Here is a 16,707-nt window from a genome sequence, read left to right on the forward strand (position 1 = left end):
GTATTAATTTATGAGCTAAATCATTTTTCTGGGAGGGCAGGAGACTTTGAGCTGGACACTCTTCCCACCAAAGGAAGCGACTCGTAAAATGAGGCCCGTTTAACGCTATTGTATTGGGCTGTTTAAATGCTGCTTAGAGTCTAATTTTAATGACCATATTTTTCAAAGGAAATCTGAATGTTTTGAAACACCCTTTTACTGAGTGAACTGAGCTAGAAGAAATTGTTTTATGCAGGACTGGCTAGTTCAGCTTTTCCGTTCGATTTTGGCCGCATCCCACACAAAACAAGGCGCCCGTTAAAAGACATGATTGGATCGAGCAAACACCGGAACAGCAGCGACTCTTCCCCGACTGAGTGGTGTTCTGGTAACGGCAACAGACTGGTCTCGGAGCTGCAGCTGAAGTATCAAAGCCAGCAAGAAGAGCTGGAAAAGCTAAAGAAAGATCTTTTGAGCCAAAAGGTAATTAAGCCTTCCGGCAAAGTGCGCAAAAATCCAATGGATCTGGCAGGTGGTAGTGAGTTTACCCTTTGTGGCCATCTAACTGCATGAAGAGCTGGTTGGTTGGTAGAAAATAATGGTGCTGAATGAACCTTTGTTTACAAAAAGTCCTCAAACAAGAAGGACCAAGTTTTACATCTGTTGAAGATCAGATCCCTGAGCACAGCATTCATTAGCTTGATGTCTATCAGCAAAGAGACTTGGCCTTTTTTAGTGTGGAGGAATAGAAGATGAAAATGGTAGCATTGTTAGATGGATGCGTTTTCAAATAAAGTTCTAGTTCAGAACCTTGATGTCTTTCTTGCAAAGACCACAGAAACTCCTTTTCTCTCTTGTGACAAGTCAGTTCATTATTTGGCCGATTCCAAAGACTTCCTTTCCAGCAAAGCAGTGTGTATTTTTTTCTCCTTTAATTTTGTTTGCATCTGTTAGGGAAGAGACTGACTAGTTATCTTTCCCTTTTCCATTCCGAGACGTTCACCTCTTAATTTTTTTTGGCCTAAGCCCTCTTTGTATTTATCTTCTTACAATAGGTCTTCTTACAAGTGACCCTTCTCTAGCTTCCAAGTAACTGCTGAGCCACAGCTGTCAGCTACTCTTCCCAAACCTGTTGTAGCTTTTCTAGGCAGGATCCTTAGCTAAGTGAAGTATTTAATCCATCCTTATAGGCCAGTCGCTGTAAGGTGCCAGCCTGCCAGAACTCATGTCATACATTTCCTTTTTTCCTTAAAACACCACTATGAAATCTTTTGCAAACTGATGATTGACATGCAAAACCCATTCTAAAGCTTTCTTTTGCTTGACGTTCGATTTTGAAGTTATAAAACTGAAAAGCTTCATTACAATATATTTTTTTAAATTTCTCAGGAACTTGTGCGACTTCTGCAGCAAACAGTCCGGTCTTCCCAATATGATAAATATTTTGCAAGCCGCCTTTGTGAAGGGGTTCCCAAAGACAAATTAGAGCTGTTGCACCAAAAAGATGACCAGATTTTGGGTCTCAACAACCAGCTTGAAAAGTTAAATCTGGAAAAAGATAGTCTCCAGCAGGAAGTAAAGAACCTGAAATGTAAAGTTGGAGAACTCAATGAGCAGCTGGGTATGCTGATGGAAACTATTCAAGCTAAAGATGAAGTGATCATGAAACTCTCGCGTCAGCTCAGCGAATCTGAGGACAATACATCCTCTCAAAGTGGAGCAGTAAATTCTTCCACGGCCACCTGTATTAATAAGGAGCTACAGGAACTGGACAGACTGAAAGTAAGAGCAATGTCTCTGTCTTGGTGGATGGGGGAATCTCTGCTGCCTGTAAAAACTCCTCTCTGGTCTGCTACACTGTTTGGGGAGATCACTACAGCAGTTTTCCAAGCGCCTTGTCTGCTGGGGTTTTCCCTGCTTGGAAACTACACTTGGAACTGTTGTGTGGCAATCTAAACAGGACTTGGGTATCTTGAGCTGCTCTGTACGTCTATAGTACAGTGTTCCGTGCTTTCAGTCATTTAATCATTGATGTGGAGGAGGAGTAATCAAAGCAACGGGAAGAAGTAAAGGGAAGAGGAAAATATAGGCATGGTGGAAAACAAGCAGAAAGCTTGCTCTTTTTTTCTCTTTTTTTAAATTTTCTTTAAATATCAAAAGTGAGGAAACAAAGAGCATGTGGAATGGCAAGGAGAAGGTGTATAAAAACCTGTTTTATTAATGCTGCTCCAGATATTATCAATGCTTTGCTTTTCTCTAACCTACCTCAGTGAATGTGTGATGAGTTTTTAATGGAGTTGCTGAAGTTACCCACTTTGCTCTAAACATGCCTTCTTGCCTTTGGATAAATTAATTAACATTCCAAGGGATTTGGAATACAAGTCATTCATTTAAAATATGTATAAACATTCATCTTTTTTTTCCCCTAAATGTGAGCATGGGAAGCTTTAGGAAATAAAATTGAAACTAGAAACCCATGGTGTTGACAGAAAGCAGATCAAAGCCTGTAGGTGATGTGGAGCGGGGGAGTATTGTGATTGTTGGGAGGGCACCAACATTCCCTTGTCCCACAAACTCAGGTTTCCCAGGTAATATGTGCAGCCTGGAGCTGAGGGAAGTAGGCGAAGAAGCTTATTGCTGAGGCTTTGTATTTTCATATGGGGACAGACATCAAACCGGTGCTTTAAACCAGGACTGGTGAGGGTAACCAAAACTCAAGGGGCACGTGTCCCCACTGTGTGTACTGTGCACCCTGACCGCTCTGCTTGCGTTCTCCTCCGCCTTTCTCTTCTCTTTGGTGGTACAACTTATGGGGCTTCTCTGGCTGTTTGTGAGGTATTTTTATTAAACATCCGATTTGTGTGTGTTTGGTTTTTTTATCAACAGGACAATCTTCAGGGCTATAAGACCCAGAATAAATTTTTAAATAAGGAGATTTTGGAGCTTTCTGCCCTACGAAGAAATGCAGAAGCAAGAGAGAGAGAATGGCAGACAAAGGTCAGACTAACGCGGCCTGTTCTGAGTTTGGAAATGTCTAAAGCAGTTTTCAAAAGTTCGGTTGTAAATCTACTCGGGAATGTAACTGTGGAGTGGAAATGAAACGACTTAAACGTGATAGCTTAAAAAAAACCCCAAAAATCCCCCCCCAATTGAGTCCTTACAGTCTAATCTTTCTGAATGGATTCTTGACATAAGTAACTGACTTCAAACTCATGTTAACCAGTGGACCTCTTTCATAAGTTATGACCAGAGGCCAGTGTATTTCTGAAAACATTGTTTCCTCAGAATTGGGGCTGTAATTTTGTTGAAGTGTGCAAAAGACAGGCCGTGTGAGGGTTTGGTGTGTCACTGAGCAGAGCGTTCTCCTTCTGAGCCTGAGGGATGTGAATGGAACTTTGAAGTGTGTTTCTGTAGGAATGAGCTGCAGCGTAGAGAAGTTGTGAGTAAATAAAGAAGATTTCCATTGCCTGGCTTAGGAAAATACGCACACATCTGTAGCTAAAGTAAGATACCTGCTGTGTTTTGTTAGGGTTTGCTTTCAGTTTTGTGGAAACAATGCACACAGTGGCCAGGTCTCAGTGCTGTATTTTCAGCATGGAGCTGTGTGTTTACAATTCCTACACACTACTACCTAACTCATATCTTTAAAATTCCATTTAAGTTCTTTTTCTTCAAACATGGGTAGACTAAAGATGTTACTTTAAAAGCACACAATGGTTGAGTTGCCTTTCGTACAATGTAAAGCTTGCTCAGATTTTCCATATGTGGTAGAAAGTCTCTGCTCTACTATTCTGCCTTAAAATACTTATGTGAAAAGCCACAGGTATCTGAAGTTTCTATCCCAAGAACTTCATGTACAGAATTTTACAGTAGTGTAATAAAATGCGTATATATTTTTTATTTTCCATACGTAAGTGTTGCTTTATGTTTTTTGGCACTACAAAAATGGAAAGTAAAGCTGACTGTTCTTGCAGCTTTCTAAGCAGCATAAACTAGTAGAATAATATTGAATGATATTTTGTAAGAAGTATAATACAAAGTAAGTTTCTGAAGACTTTTTTTGTATTGTTTTCTGCAGTATACAAGCTTGGAGGCCAAACTGTGCCAGATAGAAAGTAAATACTTGATCTTGCTTCAAGAAATGAAAACTCCTGTTTGTTCTGAGGAGCAGAGTCCTGCTCGCGAGGTCATCGCACAGTTACTGGAGGATGCCTTGAAAGCAGAAACCAGCGAACAACCAGAACAAGCGTTTTCAAAACCGCACCTTGTCAGGTAACTTGGTCCTTGCTCAGTGGGCCTGGTTCCAACACAAGAAAACAGACACTGGGGATATATTTGCAGGATTTGGGGGGTTTTATGTATTTCAGTATCAGTATTATGAATAACAGTATCAGCAAGCATCCTTTTGGCTGTATAAATACGTTTATTATTTTGAGACACAATATACAACTTAGACTCAAATGTTGCCGTGTAGCTGCTGGAGGTGAGCTACTGAAGAGGTGGGTTCATTTGAGATTGGCCGTGATCTTAAATACATTGCTTAATCTGTGTAATAATATATATCTGACTATGGCCACAAAGGCTTTTGTATAAGGGTTATAAAAATAATTATTAAATAAAGGGTATACTTGTTTAAATAGTAGTTGTTAAAACTTGGGGAATGGCTTGAGAGGTATTTGGAGTAACTATAGGATGGGAACTTGAGAGTTTCAGGGCTACTGAACACATTTCTAAAAGCATTTATTTTTTTTTCCCTCCCATTTCAGTGAATATGATATATATGGTTTTCAGACAGTCCCAGAGGATGATGATGAGGAGAAACTAGTAGCAAAATCACGAGCTTTGGACTTGAGATCACTTTCTCTCAGTGAAAATCGAGAGATCTCCGCAGGGGTAAAATGGGAGAACTATCTTGCGAGCACAATGAATAGAGAGATGATACGCTGTGTAGAACTAAAGAATCTTATTCGGTCTGGAATTCCACATGAACATCGTTCCAAGATCTGGAAATGGTGCATCAATCTCCATGTTAAGAAGTTCAAGGACAGCACCGTTCCTGGGTACTTCCAAACCTTGCTTCAAAATGCTCTGGAAAAACAAAATCCTGCATCTAAACAAATTGAGTTAGATCTCTTGAGAACTTTGCCAAACAACAAACATTATTCCTCGCCGACATCTGATGGAATCCAGAAGCTGCGAAATGTGCTGCTGGCGTTTTCCTGGAGAAATCCTGATATAGGATATTGCCAAGGGCTCAACAGGTGAGATTTTGCAAATCTGGAGTTATAACTATGCAGTGAAACACTTAACGAGCCTTTCAAATCACATATATAGCAACATGCTTTTGGACAGCCATTTGCCTTATGGGTTTTAAGTTAATAATTTATAATGTTTAAATAAGTAACTATTACATTTTTTTAAAAAACAGAAGACTTGTAAAATCAGCTTGGCAAAAGAACTGGAACTGGGATTAACTCATAAGAAATGAGCTACTTCAATGTAGTTTTATGTTGTCTTCCTGTCAGTTGTAGGGGATCTTTTTGCTTTTGTGTGCAAGAATTTGTTAGGTGTTTGGGCTTTTTTTAAACAAACAGAAATAAGCATTAGAAAGCTTTTTGTACTGTTAAGGCCACAAATCTCAGCATTTCCCTTGGGATGTCTTCAGTCAGAATTCCAGTAATCAATTTAAGGATGATTCTCGTGTTGCAAAGCCAAGAAAAACTTGAAGTTGTTGCAGTTGGCATTTGCCAAAATGGTTTTGGTACTTTGAGATCTGTAGTAAAAGAAGATGTTCTCTGGAGAGGGTCTGTTAGTCTGACACCCTCCTCATCCCCATGATATGATACTGTAGATGTCAATTTGTGTGCTAGTACAGGTCCTAGAATAGGGTAAGAGACTTTGGAACTAGAGCAGCTTTATCCTTTGAAACTGCACTGAAGAAGTAGTAGAATAGGGGCAGTGAATAATCTACTAGAGAGATGGTGGTGATAGTAGTAGAGGTAGTGAATAATGTAGTAAGAAGTAGTATTCTTTTTCTGGGTATTCCTCACGAGAGGTTACGTTGTGCAGGTAGATGGGAGGTTTTGCAGCCCCTCACGTCACAAGCCACGTGTGCCGCACGGGGCTCTTGCCGTGGCTCTGGTGACCAGGAGGTGGTAGAAACGCTTTTGCTAAATCTGAACTTCCTGCCTGGCCTTATTTCCCCCTGGGACATTTTAGGGTTTATTTTTGGTTTTGCTGTAAATAATTCTGCATTTGGGTATACTTGCAGAAGTTAAAAACAAATATTTATTCCTTGCTTCAGTCCTCTTAAGCTTTTTAAAGTGTGATGACCTTATTAAGCTGTGTAACAGCAGAAGCAGTTCATGTTGGTACAGCTCCTCTTGCAGACAGAAATAAAACAAGCTTACTTGGAGAAAAAGATTTGAGGTAACCTTTCATATTCTAACAGTTATCAACAACAAAAGGTTATTATCTGATTTTATTCTTTAATCACACTGGTTAGAAACGGGCAAAACCAGGAATGCTGCAGTTGCTCTGTCTTTGTTTTCTCTACTTTAAGAAACTCTTAGAATGCGTTTGGTCCTTGAAAAATGTTGAGGCTTTTTCCTTTCCCAAAATGTACTTGTATTTATCTTAATGGACACAAAGTAAAATTGCTAAAAAGGGGTTTTCTAAACTTAAATCAGTTTTGTGTGAAATGCAAGAACCATCTTTTCTTTCTGCTCTTTAATGAAAGAGAGACAAAAGTCTAGGAATCAGAGTAGTACATTTAGGACTTGGAATCTTCTAATTATTTTGCCATAGTTCCTGGAAAAATGGCTTCTAGCAAATCACTTTGCTTTTGCCTTTATCAGTTTTCTTATTTAACTGGATAAAAATACTTGGCGTGGCTGAGGAGACATCTCATTACCCCATCTTACACTTCATTAACAGTTTTGCTATTCAGTGCTCTCCTGTTAAAACATTTGTCTCCACTTAACAGAAACAGAGGCTTTATTATAATTGTTTTTAATACACGTTGTGATACTATAATAATAGTTTTGTCCAAATAAACCCTATTTTCAGATTGGTAGCGATTGCACTTCTGTACTTGGAACAGGAAGATGCTTTCTGGTGTCTAGTGACAATAGTGGAAGTTTTCATGCCTCGCGATTATTATACTAAGACCCTGCTAGGATCTCAGGTACGTGCTCTGGTCCTGTAAACTACAGCTACTCAAAAACTTTGCCCTAAAACTCTCTGATAGGACTTTTTGGGGGATGTGAGGAGTTATCAGAGCTGAGTTCCAGACACCATGGCCCTTGTTTGGACAAGAACTCAGAGTATAACACTGAAATAACTGTTCAGTGACCTGTGTGGAGCTCTAGCCCTTAACCCCTCTCCTGGTCATTAGCGTCACAATATTGACAGGAGCCCTGTGAACCTGACGTGCGGCAGCATGCGTTCGGGTGGCCGTGGGTGTTTTGGGTGGATCTAGCTTACAAATGTTCTCTAGATAGCCCTGGATTTTGTGGTTAACTCTCGAAAAACTTGCACTCGCAGATTGGTAACAGCACTACTTTGAGCCACGTGTGTTGGAAAATGTAGGAGCAATAACGTCATATTTGTCATTTCTTTTAGGTTGATCAGCGAGTATTCAAGGATTTAATGAGCGAGAAGCTTCCACGACTGCACGCTCATTTTGAACAATACAAAGTTGACTATACGCTTATAACTTTCAACTGGTTTCTCGTGGTGTTTGTGGACAGCGTGGTCAGCGACATCCTTTTTAAAATCTGGGACTCCTTCCTGTACGAGGGACCAAAGGTGAACTGAAGGAGCTAAGTTTTTTCAGTTGTTACCTAGTAACAAAATACGGTAGTCTTTAGGAGTCCAGGATGGCGGTAGATTGTTTAACAAGAACCCTCCATTAAAACCACTAGTAGGAAAAAAGGGGAGGAAATGTGTAAATAACCAGTCAAAACATTTTCCACTTTATCTGTGCAAGTTACAAGCTTGAGTTACATGGAAGGATTCTGAAGGTGATGTGTTTTCCTTTCCCCAACCACCATTGTTTGTTACCTTTAAAAATAAAGCTATTGGCAGTGCTTTGGAGGCAGAAGTTGGAAGTATTGAGAAGGTGTGAAAATGAGCTGTAACCAAGTGCTGATGTTTATTTAGTGTTTCTCTGCAGCAACTCTTTCTTTTATTTCTGCAGACATTTAAAGTACAGCCGACAAACAATGGCTATCTGGGCTCTTATCTCATAAATTAAGGGTTGGGAGTGAAAATTTTCATGTGTTTCATGCTTTGAAATTGCAGTGAAATAAAATTTGTGCAGGAAAAAAACCATCATGGGGATTCCAGCACAACAATAACACTAAAGCAGATGTTGTAGGCAATTGGAGAGAACAGGAGAGTTATAAGTAGACAAAAACTGTGTGTTTGTTAGATTTCTTGTTGGCCTCATCTTGCGCATTCTAACACGCAATGATATTTTGGTTGCGTGTTCATTCAAATCAGTGTTTACGCATCACGGTATTTTGTGAAGGCAGCCAGTACAAACTGGCAAAGTTCACAACTTAAGCCTGTTCAGAATGAAGTGAAATAATAACACTTCTTCCAGCTCCTGCCTAAGTTGATTGCCAAACTGGTATCAAATTCCTTCAGCATCGGTGCCCAAATGTGTTGGGAAAATTCAAGGTGTTGGAAAACAACCTGTTTAAAAAGTAAAAATTGTAGCTCTGAAGTGACAATAAAGGCATTCAACAGGGTCAGCTATCTCTGTGCTACAACTGCATTCGCAACTCCAAACTTCAAATTTTTATGCTATAAACCCAGTTTTTTATTCTATATAGAACTGCAGGACACTTTGTCTTGGTTACAGGCCACAACACAAGTTTTTTGCAACTTTTGGAACGGTGGGACAGGGCAGGGAGGGGAGATGGAGGTGTGATTAGATAGCTCAAACACAGCCTGCAGGAAGAGTAACGCTTTTCCTTTGAGTTTTTAATAGATAATAATGAGAATCAGTGCATCCTGTTCTTAGAAAGAACCAACCATTGTGTGTCTTCCAGGTAATATTCCGATTTGCCCTGGCGCTTTTTAAATACAAAGAAGAGGAAATCTTAAAACTGCAAGATTCGATGTCCATTTTCAAGTACCTTCGGTATTTCACACGCACTATACTTGATGCCAGGTGAGTAACTCAAACTTGTGTGTGATTGAAAGGCTTGTAGTGGGGCATGGAGAAGTCTCTTGTGGTTCTTTTTGTTTTGTTTTTATCTAGATCTTAATTTAGGCATAAAGCAACTAGAGGTGAAACTAACTAGTGAGATGTCTCGTGAGTAGTTTTATCTAGTGGAGACAAAAGCACAAAGCTCTAAATTTTTAGATACGATAGAGATTGCTTTGCCAGATTGATCTTGCACTTGTATCACAGTAGCAACACTTAAGAATTTCAACCGTAGTTGAAGTCTCCTCCTGCATGTGGATACAGCTTCAGCTGTAAAATGTCTTATGATTAATACTTGAACCACTACATGTTTTTATTTAAAACATGAGCCGTGACCCAACTAGGTTTGGATCTCTTGTGCGTCATTAATGCATGGGCTAATGCCAACGTAACTTCAGCTGATTTTAAGATATACTGAATCATAGAAGATAATCTTCTCAGTCTTTGCATAGGAATTACAATTTGTAAATTAGGGTCTATTGTTTTTAGGTTCCTAGTTTCCAGACTCTGTAGAGCAGCAGATTAATCTTAAAAAGAAAAGTCACATTAGGATTGGTTTAATGTCTGAAAATGTTTTGTACAGATATTGCAACTCACTGATTTAGAATTTAATGCAAAAATCATATACTGGAATCAAAGGTGTTTGTTTTTACCATAATAAATTCCATATGAATTTAGGCTTATATTTTGACTCAGACTGCAAGGGCTATTTATTATTTTTACTTCCAGTGTTACAGTTTTGACTGGAGAGAAGTTAAAACAGAATAATCCTAACTCGGTGCTTTAAAAGGATTGCTAGGACTGATACAGGGAGAATGTTTTGCACTTAATTTAAATGGTAAAAGTCTTGATACCAGATGTTGCTTCCTCTGCTGAAACCTCTTCAAAAACGCTCAAGGTTTTTTGCTCTTACCTAGTCTGAACCAAGTTTAGATATTTAATCAGAGCTGCAGGTTTGGTCTACACTTCCAATTATGTGAAGGAGATTAGGGCCTGGCTCTCCCGTTTAAACTTTCTGGTGCTGAAATAACCTATTTTAAAGATTTCTAATATTGCTGAAAAATATCTTGTCTTGGTGCTAACCAAATGAGCTAATCTGGTGTCTTTGGCAGATGGTGAGATGAGTTCAGGTGAGGCCAGAATTCAGGGCATCAGCAATATTTACAACACAAACCACTCTGCTGGTCTGTTGGTCTGTTTTCTCAGGGACTATCCATTTGCCTGCTAGAACTGACAAGGTGGGATTCCAACCACTTCATTTCTTATTAGACCATTTTTGTACAAGTTTGACAGCATCACAATTTAAACAATACAAAAGCATGTGGAATGATGTCTTTACTGATATGGACAAAAATCAGAAATATTATTTTTATAGAATTCATGGACATCCTGAATGGGTTAGAAAGTGATTTTGCACAGAATTTCTAAGTTTAAACTCTCTAGTAGAGAAAAGTCTGTACAGCCATGTGCATAATTATACTTGAGGGTATAGGATATCAGAGTTAGGTTTTTCTACAGTGACAACTGTGTTCCATAGCACATTGTGCACAGGTAGAGAAGGTGTTGGAATAGGTTCTGTTTATAAATAGTAGGAAATCGTTCTTGTTCACAAAAAATATGAATTTAGGGATATCTTGGCCATAAATGATCTGTCAAAATAAACCTTCTTAATATTTGGGTTCATCTGATAACTGAAGTAGGTTAAATTCCAGTTCCCCCTTTTTGCTTATTAAATAATGAGATACTTTTTAGGTGTAGATCAACAGTAATGATGTAGTTAATTCCGTCTTCGGACTAATTAGGCAGAGCAGTTATTAGTTTTGCTGTGACCGAATGATATTATGATGCAGCGTGACTGAGAGGGTAATGGGTACTCAGGTGGTGCTTTGCTGTGTGACCTGATGAGCTCGAGTTGGCACCAGCTCAGAGTCCTCTGTGCTCCAGCCAGCAGAATCCCACAGCTTTCTCACTGTATCATAAAGTTGGGCTTATATTTTGTATTATCCTTGCCTGTATTTGTATTATCCCAGGCTTTATCTGGTCTCTTACACCACCTCATTAGCTTGGATAACTTCCTGAGATTGCAGGTGTTTCAGTGAGTTATATAAGGGAAGTTATCCGATATATAATCGAGTAACTGGGTGTACCAAGTACTCAGTTGAGCCCGTGAAGCTCTGATAAGCCAAGCTTACATCTTCTGTTCAGTCTTGTCAAGGCTGTAATTGCTGTAGCATTTATAGAGTTTGCAGGTGGCTTTGCAAACTGTCGAGCATTTGATAACAGTTTCTCACGTGAAATAACTTTAAAACTGAGTGCTTTCTAGAACTTCCTCACAGTACTTATAGCTTCTGAAACTTGTTGGGTATGCGAAGGGCACCAGAGATATCAGCCATATACTAAATATTGAAAACACCAAATACAAATGAGTGTCTTGTACCATTGTGTCATCTTACAGGAAACTCACTGGGATTGCTTTTGGAGACCTGAATCCTTTTCCATTACGTCAGATCAGGAACCGCAGGACTTACCACCTGGAGAAAGTGCGTCTTGAACTAACTGAACTAGAAGCCATTCGGGAGGATTTCCTGCGTGAACGAGAGACGTGTGTAGAAAAAAGAGACCTTATTAGTGATGATGAGGAGGATAGTTGAAACTGCTCAACATAAACTTTTCTTTGGGATCGTGACCAAAGTGAGTTAATCTCCAAAACACTTTATGAATCCTGTCAAACAGAATGTAAACTAGTTGCCTTTGGAAATATGCGGGACAGATTTCCAAACCCCAGCACTTTCAGAAATATTGCTTTGCATGGAGGCCAAACACTTCTGTTTACATTGAAGTTGATGGAGTTGTATGTAGAGCACTTAAACTCTCAGTTTAGTCAACCAGCTGAATTGCCAATTGTGTTCCTGTGGCGCACTCTTAGCGCCTGTATGTGAAACAGCAGTAAGAAACGTCCATGCTCTGTTTACTACATTCATTGCCATTCTGTGTGGTTTTTTTAAATGTAATCCTCTTTTTTGTAGTGCAGGTTCAGTGTTGGGAGGACATTATTTTTTGTTTTCAGGCTGGTTCAATATACGGCTTTCATCATGTTGTCCTTGACTAGACTAGCTAGAAAACTATGGAATGAAGCACAGGAAGAACTTTCACATTCCTTTGTCTTTTCCTGAAGTGACATGAAATGGATCATCAAACAGAACACTTGAATATCTGTAATTAAAGGTAAAATAAGTCCCTGTTTGTGACTGAATGTCCAGTGTATACTGAAACAGCGATATCAAACGCCATTTATGCTTTTCAGGGCAGCTGTGTTGATAAAGATTCTCATTAATGCGGAGAGGTTTATAGGTAAAATTCTGTTTAGCTGATTTTATTTCTATTCACTTTTTTGATTGCAATGTCTCAAAAAGCCACAACCAAAACTCAGCTATTACGGAAGAAGAATGGAACTTGCCACAGGAGTACCATGGTTTAGTAATTAGCCGTCTATCTGTTGAAGGTGCATTTTTTTTAATGTTTCTTCCTATATAGGTCTTACAATATGATGAAGTCATTCTTTTTGCATGAATGTATAACTGTTGTACAATAGTGGTAGAGCTAGGATTCCTAAAACAAATATTTATCACTCAAAGGAGCCTGGAGGCCGCAGCATGCACACAGAAATTCAAGGTCCTTTTCCAGCAGACAAATGCAATATTCTCTTCACCCGTGCAGCTTTGCTGCACATGTTGTGTGCCCGTCCTACGGCACAGCTGTGCAGAAGCATTTGGGGTGTTCAGCTGTCATGTTTCTGACCACAGCAGCGTGACTGGAGGCCATTGGTTCTCCTTTGGTGACTCTCAATGCTCTGAAACGACTCTGAGGACAAGGAGGGCTCCCGTGTTCCTGGGCTGTTCTCTGGACTTCTGCAGTGTTCTTTCTTGGGCTGTTAGACTGGCTGAGGTGTTGCGTCTGGGTGCGTCATGGTAAAACCAGCATTCAGATACTGGGCAGCAAATCACTCAGCTCTGGGGAAGAGGTTAATTAGCAAAAAACCCCAAAACTAGTGGTTGAGAATGGTCAAGTGCATCAGGCTTCTACTTTGTGTTCTTTTGGTTTTCTGAGAAGAAACTGGACTTCTTTGTCAGGTGTACTCATGGAATTGTTTTGGAAAACTGAAGTGCATGCAGGGACAAATCCTGCTTCTGTTTCACAGCACTTTTTTTTGAGAATGTATTTTGTAACCTTCTCTAAATAAGCATATTATCAGTCAATTTATCTGGAAGGGAAATATTTAATCAGTGGTGAACATAGTAACTTACCGGCCTACTTTTGATAGAAAATGTGTGCTTCTTGTATGACATACAGTTTTTAATTAGCCAAGAAATCCTTGCCAATGAGGGACACAGGCTATGATCATCTTCATTTGTGTGTCATTTGTCTTCTAAAATGTCCCCTACCTTGTGTATTGTAAGCAGCAGTTTGGGTTGGTTTTTATTCCCTAGTTACTCTTGGTTGTGTACTTGAGTTTATTAGGCAGGTTTTTCATATTATTGCATGTACTGTATTCTTTTTTTACTTACAATCAGTGTTTGAATATAAAAATGGGACCAGGTTCTAATTTTCCAGTTATGCTGTCTCGGTTATGAAAGAGCTGGTCTCTAAATCCATCTGTATTGTCTGCTTTTTTGTTTTGGTTTTTTTTAGTCTTGTTTTCAAGTGTTAAATGAAATCTTTCTAAGCTGAAGATCTTCCTTTCAGTGGCAACGGTTAACATGGTAAGGTGAAGAGTTTTGAAGAATCTTCCCGCCCTATTCCTAAAAGTCTGTAGTTGCTGGGGTTTGAGTCTTCACAATGAACCAGTCCTGTGCCTTAGGAGATGTTTTCAAAGCTGATTTCATGGAAGTTTTTAGGCTGTGAAGATAAAACTAACTCGATGGCAACTGTTGAGGAAGTTCTCTAGTGGACAGACGTGACTTGCAGTGTTACAGGACCATTTCTTTTTTACAGTTGTGCTGGTGGTTGTGTGAGTGTTGCTGTTTCTTCATGGAAGTTGTTACACAATTGTACAGTAAAACTAAGTAGCTCTGTTTCTTACGCCACTATGTGAATCTAATACATGAATGTGAGGAAGCGCATGGAAATCATGTCTCTGGGTGTTTTGTTAGCTTGCAAATATGAAATGAGCTGATGCTGTTATACTCAAGTTCCCAGTGAGCTCTTGGCTTCATTTGGTTAAGCATCATTACTGATGCCTTCATTAAAAGGTCAAAAAATCGCAGAGGCGTCTCACCTCTGACCACTAGAAGTCTACGTAGGTCAAAAATGAGCTACATGTAGCAGGAAACAACAGCAGGGGAAGCTTCTCTTGCTGTTGCGAGTCTCTTTGGGTGACTGTTAGTTTTCTAGTGGTGCTTAATTTGGTAACTTTGAAGAGTGGTAACTAATTAGAGACATGCAAGATACACAAGCAGAATTTAAACCTGACGAAACCCAGTGAAAATACAGTGTGACTTGGTGGCCTGCAAAAGCTGAACGGCATGGGTACCAAGTGTTTACCTTTAGAGGTAAAGTCCCGAAACAGTGCATGAGGATTCAAGATTCGTGCAAACAACTGAGTAGGAACTTGACCTGTTAATGCAAATACAGACTACTAAGACTGTCTTTTGAACTTCAAGATCATGCACATATGTGCAAAGAGTTCCTTATGCATGGTTCCCTGTATATGTGATGGAAGCCAAACCACTACGTTGCATCTTGCAGAACATTCCTCTCTCTTCATACACAAATACATGGCTTTCCAGTGAAACTTCTGGTTACTTGTTTAAAACGTTCCATTATCTTCTCTCAAATAGGTAAAAAATCGGTGCACTACACCTCTAGCTATTAAAACTGCACAGTATTTCAGCTTTACCTGTGCATGTGTACAGGCAGTGTTATCATCCAGTGTTATCAGATTGTAAGGTGGTGGGTTTTGGTTGGTTTGTTCGTTTGGTTTTTTATCAGCTGTGTAATCAATAGAAAAGTTTTTTTGTTGTCCTTTGGGTGTCTTCTGTGCGAGATTTTCCCCTTGCACTCAGTCTTTGTAAACATGGTCAGATATTTTAGCAGAAAGGGAAAGATTTGTTTTCTTCCTTAAGACATCATGAATGAATGAGTGGTCTCAAATTTGCCACAGTTCAGTCATGTTCTGTCGTGCTTAACTGAGAAATGGGAAATTAATCAATTTATTTCATTGAATTGTGAATATTCCCTTAAGTGCCATGTTAGAAATCAGCAATATGCGGTACGAGAAATTTGAATCACAAAAAGTAAGTGATGTTATTTTCATAAAGATTGTAAAGAAAAAATAAATCGTTTATTCCTTTACATCTTGCTATGGTGGTTCTTTTTTTCTTTTTATAACAGATGGAAATAACTGCAGGTGCCATCAGAACAAGCCAGTAATAAAGCTGGTGTTTTTGTCTGATAATGTGATGTGAGAGAGTCTCTGTAGAAGAACATATTTGCACATTTGGCTTTGAAGCGTGAAGATGTGAACTATAGACATGCTGCATGCAGGTGATGCTAACCGGGTAAACTTGTGAGTGGTGTCCTTAGTTCGACTTCCCAATAAATGTGTATTTGTATGATACCTCCTGACACCAAAAGCCTCTTGACAGGCTGGGCACTGATGTTCTGCTGAAGCCTGTACTAGCCAAGTGCATAATTGCAGCTGCTTTGAAAATTTAACCAAGTACTGAATTAATTTGGAAATCTAGCCTCAATGTCTGCCTCTCACATAAGACTTTTGCATTTTGGAGTTAGCTTAATTCCCTCTATCAAGTACCTCATCAACTTCAGATATAAAACTAAACAGCTAAATGTTTGAGAGGGAGGAAAAATAAGAGTTGGGAGATCATTTAAATCGCCTGTCCAAGCAGATCTTTCCCAGTAGAGGTGAACAGTGCACCGTTCTTGTCCTCTGGCTCTGGCACAGGGTGACAAGCTGTTCAGAGTGCACCAGCTGTTCAAAGGGGCTGCAGAACAGGATCAAGAGCAGCAATTGAGGCAGACCTTGGCCTAAGCAACTCCTGTCCTGTATGCTGAAAATTTAAGTCAAAGGAGTAAACAGAAAATTCTGGGAAGGGAGTACATAGGGAGCAATGTCCTCGTGTAGATACTTGGCATGTTCAGCTCGAGTGGGTTGTGCTGCCCCAGCAGCTGCTGGGGCCTCTCAAAGAACAGCTGAGGCTCCCGTTTCCTCCTTGAGACTGAGCTCAAGGCATCTCAGTGGAATCACAAGGGTGTGAGTGTGGCTCTTGCGTTTAGCTGACTTACACTGTTAAATATCTTATTCCTAAGAAATGCATTAACTTAAAAAGGATAAACACAGCTCTCCTGCACTGAACTGAGACCACATACCTGCAGAGCCTCGCTCTCTGTGCCGGGTGCCTCAGAGAGAGAGAAAACTCACCCGAGTCTGCTGGTATTACAATATATCAGGTGTTCATTCCGTGGGATTTTCAGAAATGCTAAACATAGCTTCC

The 16,707-nt window shown here is 39.6% G+C and overlaps 2 protein-coding genes across 3 annotated transcripts in view; both read left to right on the forward strand.

Moving 5' to 3' along the window:
• The window catches only part of TBC1D2B (TBC1 domain family member 2B), a gene marked incomplete at its 5' end in the record, with an annotated part of 38,665 nt that overhangs the window by 13,241 nt on the left and 8,717 nt on the right, over nucleotides 1-16,707 (forward strand). The window contains 10 exons of one of the 2 annotated variants that reach the window (XM_080350857.1): nucleotides 236-462; nucleotides 1,369-1,761; nucleotides 2,866-2,976; nucleotides 4,058-4,251; nucleotides 4,746-5,240; nucleotides 7,048-7,165; nucleotides 7,603-7,788; nucleotides 9,039-9,160; nucleotides 11,652-11,887; nucleotides 12,264-12,394. In XM_080350857.1, the coding sequence (XP_080206983.1) occupies nucleotides 236-462; nucleotides 1,369-1,761; nucleotides 2,866-2,976; nucleotides 4,058-4,251; nucleotides 4,746-5,240; nucleotides 7,048-7,165; nucleotides 7,603-7,788; nucleotides 9,039-9,160; nucleotides 11,652-11,847 (2,042 nt within the window). In that variant the 3' untranslated portion in view covers nucleotides 11,848-11,887; nucleotides 12,264-12,394. Of the gene's footprint in view, nucleotides 1-235; nucleotides 463-1,368; nucleotides 1,762-2,865; nucleotides 2,977-4,057; nucleotides 4,252-4,745; nucleotides 5,241-7,047; nucleotides 7,166-7,602; nucleotides 7,789-9,038; nucleotides 9,161-11,651; nucleotides 11,888-12,263; nucleotides 12,395-16,707 lie in introns of those variants that run through there. The other variant, XM_080350858.1, reaches the window with a different exon arrangement.
• DAPK2 (death associated protein kinase 2) overlaps nucleotides 12,356-16,707 on the forward strand; it is a gene marked incomplete at its 3' end in the record, with an annotated part of 47,082 nt that continues 42,730 nt past the window's right edge. The window contains exon 1 of the mRNA XM_080350860.1: nucleotides 12,356-12,421. The remainder of the gene's footprint in view (nucleotides 12,422-16,707) is intronic.

Source organism: Nesoenas mayeri (assembly GCF_963082525.1).
Source record: "Nesoenas mayeri genome assembly, chromosome: 11".
Lineage (NCBI taxonomy): Eukaryota > Metazoa > Chordata > Aves > Columbiformes > Columbidae > Nesoenas > Nesoenas mayeri.